Source organism: Cucumis melo, chromosome 6, assembly GCF_025177605.1.
Source record: "Cucumis melo cultivar AY chromosome 6, USDA_Cmelo_AY_1.0, whole genome shotgun sequence".
In the NCBI taxonomy this organism is placed as follows: Eukaryota; Viridiplantae; Streptophyta; class Magnoliopsida; order Cucurbitales; family Cucurbitaceae; genus Cucumis; species Cucumis melo.
The window spans coordinates 30558075-30575212 of NC_066862.1; the positions used below are offsets into that span (position 1 = coordinate 30558075).

At 29.8% G+C, this 17138-nt stretch overlaps 1 protein-coding gene across 1 annotated transcript; it reads right to left on the bottom strand.

The window, feature by feature from the left end:
- Positions 1-1111: 1111 nt before the first annotated feature.
- On the bottom strand, positions 1112-3453 carry LOC103490976 (scarecrow-like protein 18). Its single transcript, XM_008450745.3, has 2 exons — positions 2732-3453; positions 1112-2077 (listed from the first exon to the last, which is right to left on the bottom strand). Exons 1-2 carry the CDS (start codon positions 3433-3435, stop codon positions 1600-1602), a joined length of 1182 nt encoding a protein of 393 aa, XP_008448967.1. The 5' UTR covers positions 3436-3453; the 3' UTR covers positions 1112-1599.
- Between the last annotated feature and the right edge of the window lie 13685 nt (positions 3454-17138).

A 17138-nucleotide genomic window follows, 5' to 3' on the forward strand; every position in this document is an offset into this window, starting at 1 on the left:
TTAATAAACAATAATACTAAATCACTATTAAGCATAGAGCCAGCCAATAGTTTAAGGTATATTATATATATAAATATTAAAGAAAAGGATAAGAAGGAATATACTTTAATATATAGTTTGAAGAAAAAGACAAAGTATATATATATATATATATTCCCTCTTTAAAAGGCAAGAAGAAGGGATCAAGTGTCCCTAAAAAAATTGGTCCTCCAACATCCATAGGACAAGAGAGTTAAGGGATACCCTTTTGGATCTCTAACACCTTAGCTTTTTAATTAATTTTAAAGAAACCCTAGAGGGTGCCAAAGGGAAGCACTAAAAACTCCATTTTGAGAACTTTTATGGTTTTGTTGAGGGGACATAAGGCACAATTTCTGGTTTATTTTATTTTTATTTTTTTATTTCAAAAATAAATTAAACAAATCCCCACCCAAAATAAATTAATAATCGATAATTATATATATATATATTACTACACCTTATTATTATATTTATAATAATAAGGGATACACAAAAAAGTGCAAAGAACAAGAACCCTCATGGATTCCCTTCTCGAAGCTACACACCATTATATTGATGCAACAAATGGGAATGTAAGGGAACAAATCAACCATTGTATTATATTATATTGGTTAAATTAACACGGTAGTAGCAATGAGGTTTGTTATATTGGTTAAATTAATATGTTAGTAGGAATGAGGTTTATTCGAGTGTAATGTTACACAATCTTTCTTCTTAAAGGTAAGAGGTTCGATTTCACATTTTCAACTACTGTTACATTGTCAATGTACGTAATTTATGATTTACGGAAAGTACATAGACTAAGTTAAAAAACTAAAAAGAATTAAAATGATATTAATTCTATTTTAACCTTTTATTTATGAGTAGAAAAAGGAGAGAAGCCCTAATATGCCTCATTAGTCATTGTCATTAACCTTAAAAAAAGGAAAATAATATATATAAAAAAATCAAAGCATTGATGCATTAAGGAGACAAGTGACCATGTTAATGAAGATAATGTTTTTTTTTTTTATATATAATCAAATTTGCCAAGGTGGTTTATGTCCTAATAAATACATATTTCCATAGGTGGACAAAGGGGTGGAAAAAAAAAAAAAAACAGAGATTTTATTTAGTACAATAATAAAAAATAATAATACATTTTCAATATTTGTCGGTTTCACCCTTTCCCCCATTGAAAGAACACCTGAAAGGATTCTAGGCTTTTACACAATTAATTAAGCAAAGTTAGCCAATATCATGATATGCCAAATTACATAGGCTAACAATTTTTTTCCATATCAACCTTCGAGTACCTAGCTACTTCAATAGAGTTTGGACATCTCAACTAAGTTGATATGTTATTCATTATTGAACCCAATCTAAAAGTATGCTAATTTCATATTCATGCAAACCCTCGATATTCTTCTTGCTAATTTTACTTAAGAGATTAAGTAGGTGCACCTAAACATCTCAACTAGCTAGGTTGACATATTCTTAGCACTTTCGTCATTCTTTGAACATGAAAGCTTGTCAATTCCTTCATTTTTCTGGATGGAGTTTCTAAATCAAACCTAATTTTTATTTGGATTTTTTTTTTCAATGCCATGAAGAGACTGAAAAGAGGGGTTGATTTTGCCAACCAAGGAAAAGGGAATCATGAAGGATTTGGAGATGATAACCTTCAGAAGGATAATGAAGTCTAAGAAGGAGTTTAGCTTGTGAAAGAGCAAAAGGGCTTAAAGGAATATTAGAAAACCCTAAACTTTTAAGCATTATTTCCCATGATTCATACCTTTCAGCATAGTGCTGTTTTTTCTTATTCGCTTCTCCTGAAACGATGTCGTTTATTTCCCTCCCAAACCAAACTTGCTCCACTGCCAATCTCTCCCTACTATTTGGAGGCAAAGTTGCTTCTAATGAATCAAATATTGAAGTGTAATGATTCAATGCCTCTACAAATCTTTGCATGAATAATGGATGGTTGAAATTTGCTTCCTTTTCTGCTATTGTCACCACTTTTGGATTCAAAGCCTTGATTTTATTAAGCAATGCTCGAACCTCGTCCTTCATTAACCTGTAAATTTATCATAACCTATCAGCTTCATAAATTGTTAATTAAGTCAAACGTCACTCCAAACCTAACACTACCATAAACCACTCATTTGACCTTATACTAATATCCACCACCTAAAGGCTAGTGCATGCTAAGAAAAATCTATAACATTGAGTAAATTTAAGCTTTTGAGTTTGGTGGAAGTTCAAGACATTGAGATAAAGACATTATTCTTCTTTGATCCATTTGTTTCATCGATGATATATATCAATTTCTTTCCAACTAACATTTATGTTTTAAAATCGTACCAACTTTGGAACTTATACACATTCTTGGCCAAAAATATGATTTTCCAAGAAAATCCCCGACCATTCAAACTCAAAAAGGCTACAAATCTATGAGTCTAGTGTAAACTTAAACTTAAGATGTTTCTTCATCAATGAATTTGTATTATCTCATTCATGCTCTCGATCTTCGTACTAATTAACATTATCAAACCTTATACATGGGTTTAACTTAATAACTCATGTAACTAGAAACGTATGATTTTCCATAAAAAATTTCTCCACCTTTCAAACTCAAGGCAACAAATCTAATAACCACGATCTGTTTATACCATTTATACCGACTTTCAATAAACTTTTGAGTGAATAAATGATTTAAAGTATACCGTACCTGTGCAAGTAGAGAACGCAGTTAACGGCGAGAGCTTCATCGGGGAAGAGGGTAAGAGCAGCAGGGATAACGCGATGATGATCACGATCATGAAGAAGAAGCAAAGGGTGAAACTGAAACCTCAAACCAAGTGATTGAGCAAATTTTGAGAGTCTATCACCAGTCTTATGAAGGAAATTAAGATCAAGACCAGTGGCAGTAATACGAAGCATAGGAGATGGAAAACGATCAGCCAAAGCTTGCATAAGAGGAGGCCATTGAACACCATGCATAATATCAAAATCCAAAACATGAATCATACCACTTTCTTCAATACCTTCTAAAATGGCTTGATTTGCAGTTAAATGAGTGAATCTAATAAAGGGTGTGATTTGATTCAATGATAAGTAACAAGATTGAATCTTTTCAATATCATGATGATGATGATGGTGATGATGAAAAGATGAACTATAATTTGATGAAGGGAGAAGATGAGAAAGAGAAGAAGAGAAATAATGGAGTAATCTTTGAGTTGAATCACCATAAGGAGAGGAATTTGAAGAGAGAATTGAAAGAAGATGGTGAGCTGAAATGAAATCAGATTGAGAAATGAAATGAGCACAACGGATAAGTAATTGACGCATTTGTAAACAATGATCTTCCTGTTGTTCTTGTTCTTGTTGATGTTCTTGATGAGAGGAATTGAAAGAAGGGTCCATAAGCATTATTATTATGAACCAAAAATTTAAAAATGGTGTGTGTGGATTTTTTGTTTTTTGTTTTTTGTTTTTTTGTTGGGTTGGAAGGGATATAAATGGAAAGGGGAAATGAAAAATTTTTCGTTTTTTTTTTGATGACATAATATGAAGAAAAGTAGAGCCACATCATTATTATCTCTCTCTCTCTCTCTCTTTCTCTCATGAATCTGAAACTTGTAGTAGTTAGTAACAGTAAGAAGCACTGTACCTTTTTTTCTTTTTTCTTTTTCTTCTTTACTTTTGATGCTTTGGTTCTTTAACTTTTTCAAGTCATTGTTTTTATATATAAAGGAGGGTAAAAATGGAGGGATGCAAACATTGATTTGTGACAAGCAAAGTCAAACCCTTACCCTAAAAAAAAGAAAATGGATCAGAACTCGGCTAACTCTTAACCTTCATTCGAGTTATATTAGATAATATGAAATTCTATATTTAATATTTATTCAATAATGAGAAGAGTGACGGTATCTTTTGTTAAGATTGTGATCGACAATGTTTGGTTTTTTGAATGTGGAATCTCTCAACATCAACATGTGGTACCTAATTATATTTTTGGGTGGAATCTCCATTTTAATTTTGTGTGCTTTTTGAATTGAATGTTTGTTTAGGTTTCGTGGGTTTATGATATTATATTAGATAAAATTGATTTCATTTTAGGAATAATTAATAATGAGAGAGGAGTAATTTATGAATTAAGAATATAAAGTCGTTTGGTCTCTCCTTGGAATCTTTTATATATAAATATTCTCTCCATTGTGATAGTGCTTCTTTAGGTTTATTACTCCTGAATTAGATCTCTTTTGTTTGTGTGTTTTTGGATTGAATGTTTATTTAAATTTCATGATCTATGATACATATTAATTTACGTTCAATTCTATCTCAAAGCTAATTAATAAAAGGTGTAAATTGACTATTTTTTTTCCAATCTGACATCCTCAGTAAACCCAAGTGAAGGGAGGAGGAGCACAATTACTTGAAAGGTTTCTTTGGGAAGTTAGAAAGAGGAAGAGATTCTTTTGATTTTGGAGATAGATTTTTAGTGGTTTTTTCAACAAAAAAAAAAAAAAAAAAAAAATTAAATTTTGGGTGAGGATGAAAAGAGGATTATCTCTATCTATCCACTGGCTAACCTTTATACCATGCATTTATTATTTGAAAGAAAATAAAGTCTTTCTTTATTCCTCTCTTTGAAGTGCTATATCAAACACTTCATGATGGGTAGTACAAAATCTTCATGCTTTTCTAAAAAACTATACAACAAAGTTAAGGTTTTGAATTTTCTTCTTCCCTCTCTCTGCTATACCCTTCACATTACACACGCACATAAAAGAATACTTAAAAAAAAAATCATTCCCCTAGTTTAGACTCTATATAAGATTTTGATGTATTTCTATAATTTAGGTAGTGTTTGTTCACAAGTAACTCCACTAACTTTAATAGCATCCACGGTTAAAATTTATACGCTTATCGAAAAAACCTCTATCTTTTCAGAGCTCTTGATTGCAAAAACACAAGTTTTCAAACTATGGTGTACGAGAGTTTGTTTGGAACTAGCAGTTTGGGGGTAGAGAGTTGAGAAGTGTGGAGTTGTAAACCTCAATTCTTGTTCGACACAAAGAGTTTATATGCTACATATAACTTAAAAAAATTAATTCCGTGTCTTATTACCCTTTAACACTTTAAATTTGAGGAATTCACAACTTACTTCTTTGCTAAATACTCAAAGAAACTATTCCATTTAGGAAGATATGTGAGTTTAATTGTGCTTTGCCAACCTATGGAAACATTAGGGTGTAAAAGTGAGAATCATCATGCATACATATATATGGAAGTTTTTTTTTTCCTAAACTTGAGAGAGATGTCAACTCATGTTTGAGCTAAGCCTAGCTAGCTATAGAGTTATAACCTATGCGTGAAAGAGTGGTCAGCCAAGGCCCAAAAAAGAAGTTTGGGACAATGGGAAGCCCTTATATTGGAGGGTGAAGATTGCAACTTAAAAGGGAAATGTTGTGTGTTGAGAGATGTTGATTAATAGGAAAGATTTATCCACCCATCTAATCACCTTCATGTTGTTAATTCCTAGAACTTAATTGGATTATCCAAATATGTGTTTCTTAGCAATTTCTTTTCTTAATATTTGATTTTTTCTTAATTTGTTAGGTATTTTTTATCTGTGGTTTTCGAAGTCTAAATTAGACCTTGAAAACTAAAAGTAGTTTTTAAATTCTATTTTTGTTTTCCTAATTTAACAAATATTTTTCTAAAGAAAAATTAAAGAAAATTATTAAATTTATTTTTCAAAAAACTTAAAACTAAAAATCAAATAATCAGATTGCTTACTTACTCGTAGCTTAGTAGTAATAATTTTTTTCTTTACAAAAAATAAAAAAAAACATGTTTAAACGTACAAAATTACTTTAATATTCTAAAATAGTTTAGAATTATGGAAATTTTTAAATATATAGTAAAATAAACTAAAATATTTACGACATATAGCAAAATTTTGGATTCTATCATTGATAGACTTTTATTAATGTCTATCAATATGACTAATAGAAATGTATTAGCATCTATCAAATTTTACTATATTTTGTAAATATTTTGTCAACTTTATCATTTTTAAAAATCCCTAGCAAAATAAAGTGAAAAAGTTACTGTTAATTACAGTACAAAATTGGTCTCCAAGTCTAGACCCATCATTTATCTCATAAATAAAATGTTATGATTTTTATTTCTTTATTTTTCTTTTGAAAAAAAATAGTAGATGATTATTTTCTACAAAGCTTAGTGTATGAAATAATACTCTGTCTCTTTAGTTTAAACTTTGCTTCCAAATGAGTAGCAATCATATAAAAGAGCTTAAGCTTTATCAAGCCCTATCTTGCACTCGGGCTCTAGCTATTATCATTTAGAAGACTCCACTCCAACCTTAACTTCGGATAAGAGACCATTGGCATAAATAATTTTGAGTTCGAGTTAGAGTTAACTTTTCTTTGAGGAATATAATTTACCATCAACTGATTAATTACGTTGTTTAAACTTATAATTGAGATCGAAATTCACATAAATGTTTGAAAAAAAAAAGAGAAAATGAATTATGTATAGAATTGTAAAACTCCAAAAATTTAATGAACTTATTATGGGTATTATATTAAGTGGAATGGGAAGTTATGGAATTTGTTTGGTGTTAGATTAATTAAAATTAGAAGTTAAGAAATTTATTTGGTGTATTGTATTGGATTAATTAAATATATATACATGAGTATTTATATTTAATTAAAGATTATAGAGTTTGGTAGAAATTATTATTAATTAAGACATGAGAGGCCGGTATTCCGAGTTGTTTAAAGATTTGAATTTTTTAGGAAGAAAGTTTTTAAAGGAGGAAAGATTGTAACCACCCCCAAAATTATAATTTTGGAGTTAATTATCTTAGTTTTGTTTAACTAGATTTAATTTATTCGGTGTTATTTTGAATTTATTTAATGAAAATTATTTGATTGTATAGAAATTGGAATTGGTTGAAGTCGAGAAGAAGAGCCCTCCCTATTAGGTGTTTGGAACACCTTGTTAGGTGATTGTTGTCGGGCCATTAGAATTGGGCATGGAGGAAATTGGAGAGACCGATAAGCAACATGGTCTTTTTAGTAGGATATAGGGTCACATCAACTAGGGATCCTGCCCTTATGGTACTTTTCCCCATTTAATTCTAGGTTTCGCTCAAATAAAGAAGCTTCTTTGGATGTTATGTCTAAAAAAATAGTCAAAGTCAAACCTTGTCAAGGGTCGACCACCATACAAGCGAACCTAGAAAAAATGCACGATAGTCATATCAAATCTATGTTTTAAACAAATGAAGCTAAACCAAAAACGATAAAGGTGATCCTCTTAGACCAAAGTATGTCCGAAATGAATTAGCTATGAGGAAGGACACCAATAGCTATGAGGAAATGCAAGCTTTGAGGAAAAGAAATTAGTATAGTAATAAAAAAATCCCAAACAATATGAACTGTGACTCGAGGTGTACTCAAAAGATATAAATCAAAAGTAATTGCAGACAGAAAAGAGAATCATTTCCACACATCAATCACAAAACATAATAATCAATCAAAGTGACTCCACCCATGGGGAGAATTTGGCTACAACAACATTAGTTTGTTGTTTGATCAACATCAAATGTTTTAACCTTGACGATATATGATAATGACATAGCACGATGTAACCACAATAAAGATGTTCTAAATTGACGGAAAAAAATTGAAATTAAGTTGTATACTTGAATTGAAGAGTAATACGATGAAACATTCCAAAGTTAGTCCATTATATGTTACACGTTTTTTTTCTCTTTTTTGACAATATGTGTTGGTGGAGACTCAAATTTCTAACTTTTAATTTAATAGCACAAACACTGTATTAGTTGAACTATACCCATTTTGACAAAATATTAAAAATGTACTTATCAGCTAATGTAAAAAAGGTTTAGGAAAATCATGGGCTGGTATTATGTTAAAAGAGTTTAGGAAATTCATGATTAGTTTGTCCAACATTAAAAAGATTTAGAAAAATTATGAACTATAAAAGAAGATTTTGTCTTTAGTTTTCAATTGTCACAATTAGAACCACTTTAAGCATAGGGTGTTAACTCTAATTAAATTCATTTTCTATGTTGAGATTTATTTCAAAAAAAAATTAATGATATTCTTTTTATTATTCAAGGATTATTTCAAAAGAGGTTAAAAAGATTTTTGTTTTAAAAGATAAAAGATCTTCCTCATAAATAGGAATCTTTTATCTATATATCCTTTAAAAAAAGATCTCGAAGATTTGATATAGTGGTGATATATTGAAGCCTTGATTCGTGCGGGCCATCACTAAACATTCAATTTGAAAGCATTCTTTTTGGAGAAAAGTTTCGAAGGTGCATCAATTACCTTATGTGTGATGACAAATTATTGATGATTTTACTGTGTACGAGTTGATAAGAAATATGAAAAAAGACTGAAATAGTTGAAGTACGGTCAATGAATTAGGGGGAGCTTGAGTTTATCTTCAAGAAGATTCATCCATAAATTCAAGGTAGCTTGAATACTTTAAGTTATAATGTACTTATTGTATTTATTTATATTGACAACTTTGAATCTTAATAATATTTCTTATCTAAGCTGTGAAAGCTCTCTAGACGTAAGTGACATTCACCGAACTGGGTTACCAAAGCTTCAGGTGTTATTTACTTCCATTGTTCATCTAGCTATTACAACAATTAATTACTTTAGGATTAACTAAAGGACTTTTGATTATCCCACACCGTTTTTCATTCTATTATCTAGTTGGAGAGTGGAAGAAAAGGTACACATAGCCAGAAGCTTTTAGAGAACATTTTTTGTTATTAGATTCGGGAGAGAGAAAATTATTATGTGTGATTGTAGCAATTTTTCATATTATGAATCTTTTTCTAGTTCGCGGGTTTTCTCATAGTTGTGAGTTTTTCATCTAAATTCTTGTGTTATTATATTTTATTATTTTCTTTTTATTTTTTTCCTACGTAGAAGCGGGAGGTTTTTTACCGATAGAATATGGGGATTAACAACTATAAGGTTTTTTTTTATAATTTAATTACAATACTTTCTCTATCCTCTCGTAATTAAGAAGACTTTCTCTAGCATTGTTTTTATACATTCTTTTATGAACGAAGTTGCTTGGAAATATCTTTTTCCAAAGAGGAATGACGATTTAATTGCAATAGTAATATCAGAATGATCAAATTAAAATTTATTTTTTTTAACCAAAATCTGAAAAGTTATTTGGATCCAAACTTTTAAGTAGGTTAGAGTGAACTATTATAAGCTACTTCTATTTGAGATTGATCTCATTATCATAGTTGATATATGTTTTTCTAACTATTATAATTTATATTAACTACAATTTTATTCTTTCAAATCAATTTTTTTTAAAGTAATGTTATTTTATTATTCAATGACACAAATAGGATACGAGAGAAAAAAATTGACAAAAAAAAAAAAAGTACATGCCACTCACCTATATATATATATATATAATCTTATTTATATTAATTATTTAATATTAAAATCCTCAATTTTAAATATGTTTCCTTATTAAAATTCACTTTCCCCTCTCAATTCCTATTTGATTATTTACTTTTTAATTAACGTCCTAAAATAAGATAATTTTTAATTTTAATTATCTTAATTTTAATAATTTTAATCATGTTGAAATTATTTTGAGTGTTGTTTGAGTTAATTGTTGAAATTGTTTGATTTTGTGGGAAGTAGGATTAATTAAATATTTTGGGGGAATATTTAGTTAGTTTGGAGATTTGGAATTTTTGGTGTAATGAAAGATTTGTTTTTTAAGTGAATTGTGATTGGTTGATTTATATTTGGTGAAGTCGAGGGAATTATAATTAATTATATGTAGGATTATATAATTAATTCAATTATGAAGTTAAGATAATTATATTATGAAAGTAATATAATTATTTAAGGATATAACTATTATTTTGGACAGATAAAAGTGGATGTGATTGAGGAGAGAAAAATATTTGATTTTTATTTTGGAGAAAAAATAAAAGAAGAAAGAAATGAATGATTGATTGATTTTCGAAAGAAGAGAGAGAATATATTTTTGTTTGTTTTAAAAAGGAGAAGAAAGAGAAAAGAGGAATATTAAGTAGTAATAATAATAATATTATTAGTACTATTGTTATTGAATAGGGTCCCTCAGTCAGCATGCTAAAGACACATCCTCACAAACCCTAACTCTAGTTGTTGACCTTGCTCTGTCACGCCATCCGCTGCGCGTCACCTATCTCTGGTTGTTTTTGTCGTTGGATGTTTTTGTCACTTTTGTCGCAAGCTTCACCGCTATCCCCGTCATTTTCCTTTCGATTAGTCGTCACAACAAGCAACTCGTAAGCTTTCGTCGCTTTCCGTCCAAAACTTTCTCTGTCGACGCCACTGCACGCCATCGGTCACCCCTCTTCTTTGTTGTCTGGAGTGTCGTCGTCAGGTCCAAGTCGTGTGCGTCAGCGAGTCGCTCTTTGCGGCCTAGCCGAGTCCACTCAAACTGCCACTCGAAGCCATCAGCAACCTGAGTTGTGTGGTGTAAGCCGAGTTTTTCTTCAGCCACGAGCCAAGCCGCTCACCTTCTTCTCCTTCAGCCTCGAGCCGCACGCATCCCTTCAAGTCACCACTTGAGCCACCAAGCCTTTTTCTGAGCCACCAACCTTGTTTTTAGTTCTTTTCGAACCTATTTTTAGTAAGTTTTGGTAAGTTTTGATTGAGTTTTAGGTATGCCCAACAAATGTCAATTTTGGATTTTAAAATGGAATTTCATTTAAGTTGAATGATAATTTTATGAAGGCTTAGTTAGAATTTATTGGAGGAACTGATAATTTTGATTTTTCCCCAATTAAGGTTGAATTGGAATTCAACCTCAACTTTAGTTAAGTTGAATTAAATGGATTTTTGGATCTTTAAGAAACTGTTAAGTTATTTAACTTAGTTATTCCTCCCTTACTGTTTAGTACTTATTCTTGGAAAGTTTGACTGTTGCTATTAAAAATAATTTGGTTAAGCTAATCTTCATAGAAGATATTCTCCTACTAGACCCTCATAATGAAGTTAAGAGTTTGCATGTGATTTTCCTATTATGCATTGATGTAGCTAAAATGCATAATATATTGATGATGAATGTTGATGACTGATAGTTATAACTGAGTTATGTTAATATTAATGCATGAAATATTAATCACATGATTGAGAACATTATGATTAATTTTCATGCTACATGCTATGGATAGGGTGTTTAGTTAACTTTATCTAATAAAGTCGTACCCACATGAGTGTCCCTCGGGATCACAACCTTTTTATGACTGTGTGATCCGACGGGATCACCAGTCTCATGATATGCTATGTATATGAGTGGTCTGACGATTGAGGTCACTTACAACCCGATTGTCTTAAGACTTTCTTCGGGTTCACTAAAGACCAGTTTGTCCTAGGTGTTCTTTTGAGTTCACCAAAGATCAATTTTTTCCTAGGCGTTCCTTTGGGTTCACCGAAGACCAGGGATGTTCCTACGAGATCATTAGATTGTGTGTGTTCGGTAATGCACCAGTTTAAGGGTACTTCTTTACAGGACTCTATTGGGAAGTTAAAAGACACCTAGCGGGACTAGTAGTATATCCCTTACTGAGTATATACATAGACACCCTTTTTATGTTTAATCTTTCAGGCAGAAGTAGAGGTAAGGATAGAGAAAAACCGGCGAATGACAAGAAGTGATCGTGATCACTACAACAAATTTGGGTTTTAACAACACTAGTAATCAAAATATTGTGTCGTTAAAAATAAAAGAAATGGTGGGGTGGAAGTAAATGTGTCATTAAAAATAAAAAATGCGAAATTTTTAATGATACATTTTTTGCGTCGTTATTTAATTTTTCTTGACACAAGTTTGAGGTGTAAAAAAAAAAAAAGCCCTAACTTTTCATTTACGCCGCTGTCGCTCTTTGCGCCCTATCGAAACTTTTCTGCCGTCGTCCCTCTCAAACAATCCAATCGATCATCGTCGTCGTCTCTCTCTGCCATCCACCGCTCGCAGACGTCTATTGTCGAGTTTGTCATACCACCTCCCGCAAACGATTTTCGGCCGCCGTCGACTATTTTTCAGTATTCTTTGGTATTCTTTGACTATTTTTCTTTAAAAGTATATAGGACCCGAATTAGGAGTTTATTGTAGATTTATTTTTACGTTATTTATTTATTTATAATTTTAATGAATATTAGAAGTTTTTAGTTAAAATTAATGTTGTTTTTCTCATTTTTGTTAAGAAGATTTTTATTTTCTCTTAGCAGTAATGACCTTAGTTTAGTATAAAGAGTTGGATCGTTACATACTTATTAAAATTTAGTTTGCAATTTCAATTCCTATTTGATTATTTTTTTTCTTAGAAATATGTTTTTAAAATTTTAGCTATAGTAATATATTTTATTTTTAGATTTTTTTGGCAGAGACGACGTTTCTACTCTAATATTAAAATTTTAGTTTTCAATTTTAATTCTTTTTATTTAATTTCTTTCCTTTGCAGATTCTAATTTTCATTTTTTTTAAATATGTTTTTAATATTTTAAATTTGTCATTTTAAAATAATATTATTTAAATAATTTGATTTCATTTCGAAATTACTAACTAAAATATATATAAGACTTAATTATAGAATTAATAATTAAAAATATTAAAGACGATAAAAACTTTTTTAAAACTATAAAAAAATTGATAAACTATTTCCACTCCATAGAACAAAACTAGTAAAAAATAAAATTTATTACACTTGATTTTTTGAAGAGTAAATAATTTGTCAAATGTTCTATTTTTAACAATTTTTCATTAAATAAACTAAATTTTTTTAAAAAAATATTGAAGTCATAGACCTGGTCAATAACATTAGTCTTAACATTTGAACAAACTTACGCGTGTTGGCATGGTTGGCCACGTAGGGTGTGACTCGATTAAGAGAAATCGTGTACCTTTATGCTCTAAACCAAAACTATACCGGCTTATTATTTTTGGTAATAGTTCAAGCTTCAACCTTATTTTTGTTTAATCGTCGATAATTTGGAAACTAATATTAATCATGAACTTTCTCCTTTCAAATCTCTCTTTGTTACCTTGTTTATTATTTTCTATTCATCCTCTCTCTCCTTCTTGCTTACACTATTAATTTTTTATCGTACTAAAATAATTTGCACTCTAAACACAAACTTTTATAAGACGACTAAAAGAGCATGCATTTCAAATACATACTACCATAATTTCATACTATAATAATCAATTAAGTGCCCGAGACGTCGTGTAATTGAAATGAAATGTAGTAGAAAGCAAATGTTTATCAAAGTAGTGGAATGAACAAATTGGTTGGGGATATTGAATTCAAAGAAGAAACCCTAGTGAACTATATATAGAAAAGTTAAAATAATTAACAAAAACAATATTATATAATAATAAAAGAGAAATAGAGAAAAAGAACATAGAAATGTATCTAAAAATCATTATTTTAGATCAAAGTAGAAAAGCCACACGCAAAGTGAAAATGTGATGAAGGTTTTTACTTTTTATGTACATTTTTTGCAGCAAACTTAACCCCCAATTCTTCGCTTAACACTGACACTCCCCAATGCCCTTTCCCTCCTCACACTATCTATCATTTAATTTCCTCAATATTTAGGGTTTTTCCATTTTCTCTTATATCTCTCTTCTTTCTCCACAACTTTTTTCAATCACATGAACGAAAAATTATTTGAGAACTCGATAAACATGGACATGAAGATTCTTACACGGATAATATATATGTCTTCGTTCATGTAAGACGACTTTTTGAATGATATATAAAACCATGAAATCAAAGCATTTTGAGGATCGTTGTCCTTGATAGATATTTTTTTCAACTTGATTGATATATTGCAGTTAATTATAACATTTTTTTTTTCTTTTGTAGCTTTTTTCGGACTTGTTCTTTCTCTATCTCTTTTGAGGACTATACATGCTTCTCACATTTGCTCTAAAACTTTAAGTTGATATAGACAACGGTAAATTTAACCATTTTAAGTTGTATTTGATAAAACTTTTCACGCGATTTTTAATTTTGAAAAGAATTAAAGTGTTTGACAGCCACTCTAGAAGAACTTATTTTAAATATTTTTTATCAAAATAGTTTAAATAAAAACAACTTTTTCAAAAAGGGAAGTTATTATGAATGAAAAATTGATAAAAATATTTATAAATTAAAAACAGTAAATTGTTAATATGATTGATAGAATTTAAAATTTTACTATAGTCCGTAAAGTCTGTAAATACTTTAGTTTATTAAAAAAAAATTCATCTTTAGTGAATTCAAACATATTATTTCTTTACTTTTATATATATATTCTAAAAAAGTCAGCTTAGAGTGTTTTTGTCTGAATCCTCGTAGGTTCTTGTCATTGTGTGAGAGAAAAAGAGAGAATCAGACATAGACTATAAATGTTTTTAGCTTTTGCATCACAACAAGTTCGATATGTCCAAATCAATACCTCATTTTTGTGCTTTTTCTTTGCTAATGATCTTAGTGATAAACTTACAAAGCTTCTGAGAACAGCTTCAGTGATGAAAAAGTCTTAGCTTTAGCTTTCCCTTGTTCAATGGAAGTCCTAATAATTAATATATGACAACATTCTGAAACATCTTTGAAAAACAAAACGTTAATTGTCTCATGTTTATTGTCAGATATTTCAACAGCAGTTTTTATATATTTATATGCACAAATCATTAACTCTCATCACAATAGTCTATAATTTTATTATCTCCTTGCCCATGAACCTATAGCTAACAGACTGATTATAAACTACGTAAACTTTTGTGTATCGATTATCTATTGTTTTACGATTATATTTTCTAATCAATTCATGTTCTAAGATACTTAACCAATGAGGTGTGGGTTTGAGTAATTGAAAGTCTTTAGTAGAATTGTTAATTATTAGATTAGGTTATTTATTTATTTATTAATTGTTATGACGAATTAGATTAGGTTATTTGAAAGTAGAATTTTTCGTTTGTATTTGTAATTGTAACTAATTCATAAGGTGATGTTACTGCAGATTGTGAGTTTGGTGATTTTGTTAACTTCTTTTAATTAAGTCCTTCCTCATAATAGGGTTTGCTGGTACATGTTAAGCAAAGATATAAAACACCAATCTAACTGTCGTTTATTCTTTAAGTTATTTTCTTGGTTCAATGATATGAATGGATGAAATGTCTTGAATTTGTTATCTATGTTACGAACAATAAAACATAATAAAGTGTAAATGTGATGCAATTTGATGGGTTGTTTTGGGAGCAATGCCCTCCAAACCTATTCAAAGTTTGTATTCAACATATTTAATTAATTATATGGTTATTACGATTATTATGACCCTAGAGTTTAGAGAAGTGTACTTTATAAACATTTTAATTTGTCTTTTTCTATTCTTTTACATTTTTCTATATACTAGTTGATTTCATAGCAGTTATTCTATACAAGTGAATATATATCCCAAAGAAAACTTGTTGTATGTATACAAAGGTTGTAAACAATGAAGAACTTCAAATCATTTAAATTGAAATTTAATTAATTAACACCAAAATCCATGCACCTTTTTTCAAGCTCAACAATATGATGCTTGCTGGTGTAAGATTTGAACAATATCTTCCCTGTCATGTATATATATAACAGGTACATAATCATACATATGTACGCTTTTACTAGGTACGTTGATATATTCTTTAATCAATTCTCCTCTTAGTTCAATGATATGATGCAATGATAAAATTAATTATGCCTACATCACTAGGACAAGCACTCCAAGGTAATATAATGTTAATACTTTTAGTAGAGTTTTTATCATTATATAATGCACTAAGACATGAGAATCTTAAGAAACTATGATTTAAAACGACACCCAAAATTATACCTCTCCGATATAGGGCATCATAAGATAAAATATTGTATCTCAAAATATCTAGCCATATTCAATATTATATTATACGTTTTTATAAAACAAATAGTATAATCTAGATATTTACATTTGTTGGGGCTTTTGATCCGCCTCAACTTTAAGAAGGCCGTGAAGTGGACTATTATAACTCACTCCATATTTGAAGACCCACTATCTCAATTTCATCTTCGTTACAATATTTACTATTTTTGTCTCGGGATTTACTATTTCCTACTCATTCTCTTCTCTTTTTACTTTGTTGACGTGTTTACCATTTTCTATCTAGCTAAATTAAAATAGTCACAACTAAAACACAAACTATTATAATCTAGACTAAAATAGTTTACAACGTGACCCAAACATAAACTATATTATAAACCACAACCTATAATAACTATTGATTTTATAGTAACCAACAATTCAATGTCCCATGCACTCCTTATATATACCCACCAAACAAGTTGTGCTTTAGCTCTTGATGTAATGTAATCTAAAACTCACGTTTGAATTGAGCGTTTTGGACATGACACTTATAATACAAAACGACTCTTTTTGATCCATTTCGACAATTTTTAATCCAACCATCGTCGTTTTCACTGTTTTCACGATTCATAATCTCATTTTTAGTTTTATCTTCGATTACCTGCACTTTCCAACACTCTTCTGATTACGTTATGTGTATATATATAAACAGGTGGTCTTAAATCGGCGTTGTTTACTTATAAAATGGCTTGGAAATGTACTGCACAAAGTCATCTTCATAAACCCTATATGTTGATGTTTTTTACCCTACAAAATAAAAATGTGGAGTGCAAGCTTTAAAAAGCTGAGTTATTTCTTCACTTCAATATGCTTTCTTTTCTCTTTTCAAATCAATTCCTTTGGATTTGACATTTCTGAACTTCCAAAGTTTTACATTTCAATCATTCACCCTCTTCTACAGTATGTTTATTTCTCATTAATTATACATAAAATAACTCCTTCATGTTGCTGCATGTTTATGTATTCTACCAACTTTACTCTCTTTGATTTTTTTCCTTTATATTGTTTTAGGATTCTTGTTTAATGGGTCTTCCATACAATTGATTGATCCTAGGCTTTTAATTTTTTTGTCAATTTGCCTACTTTACGTATACGTGT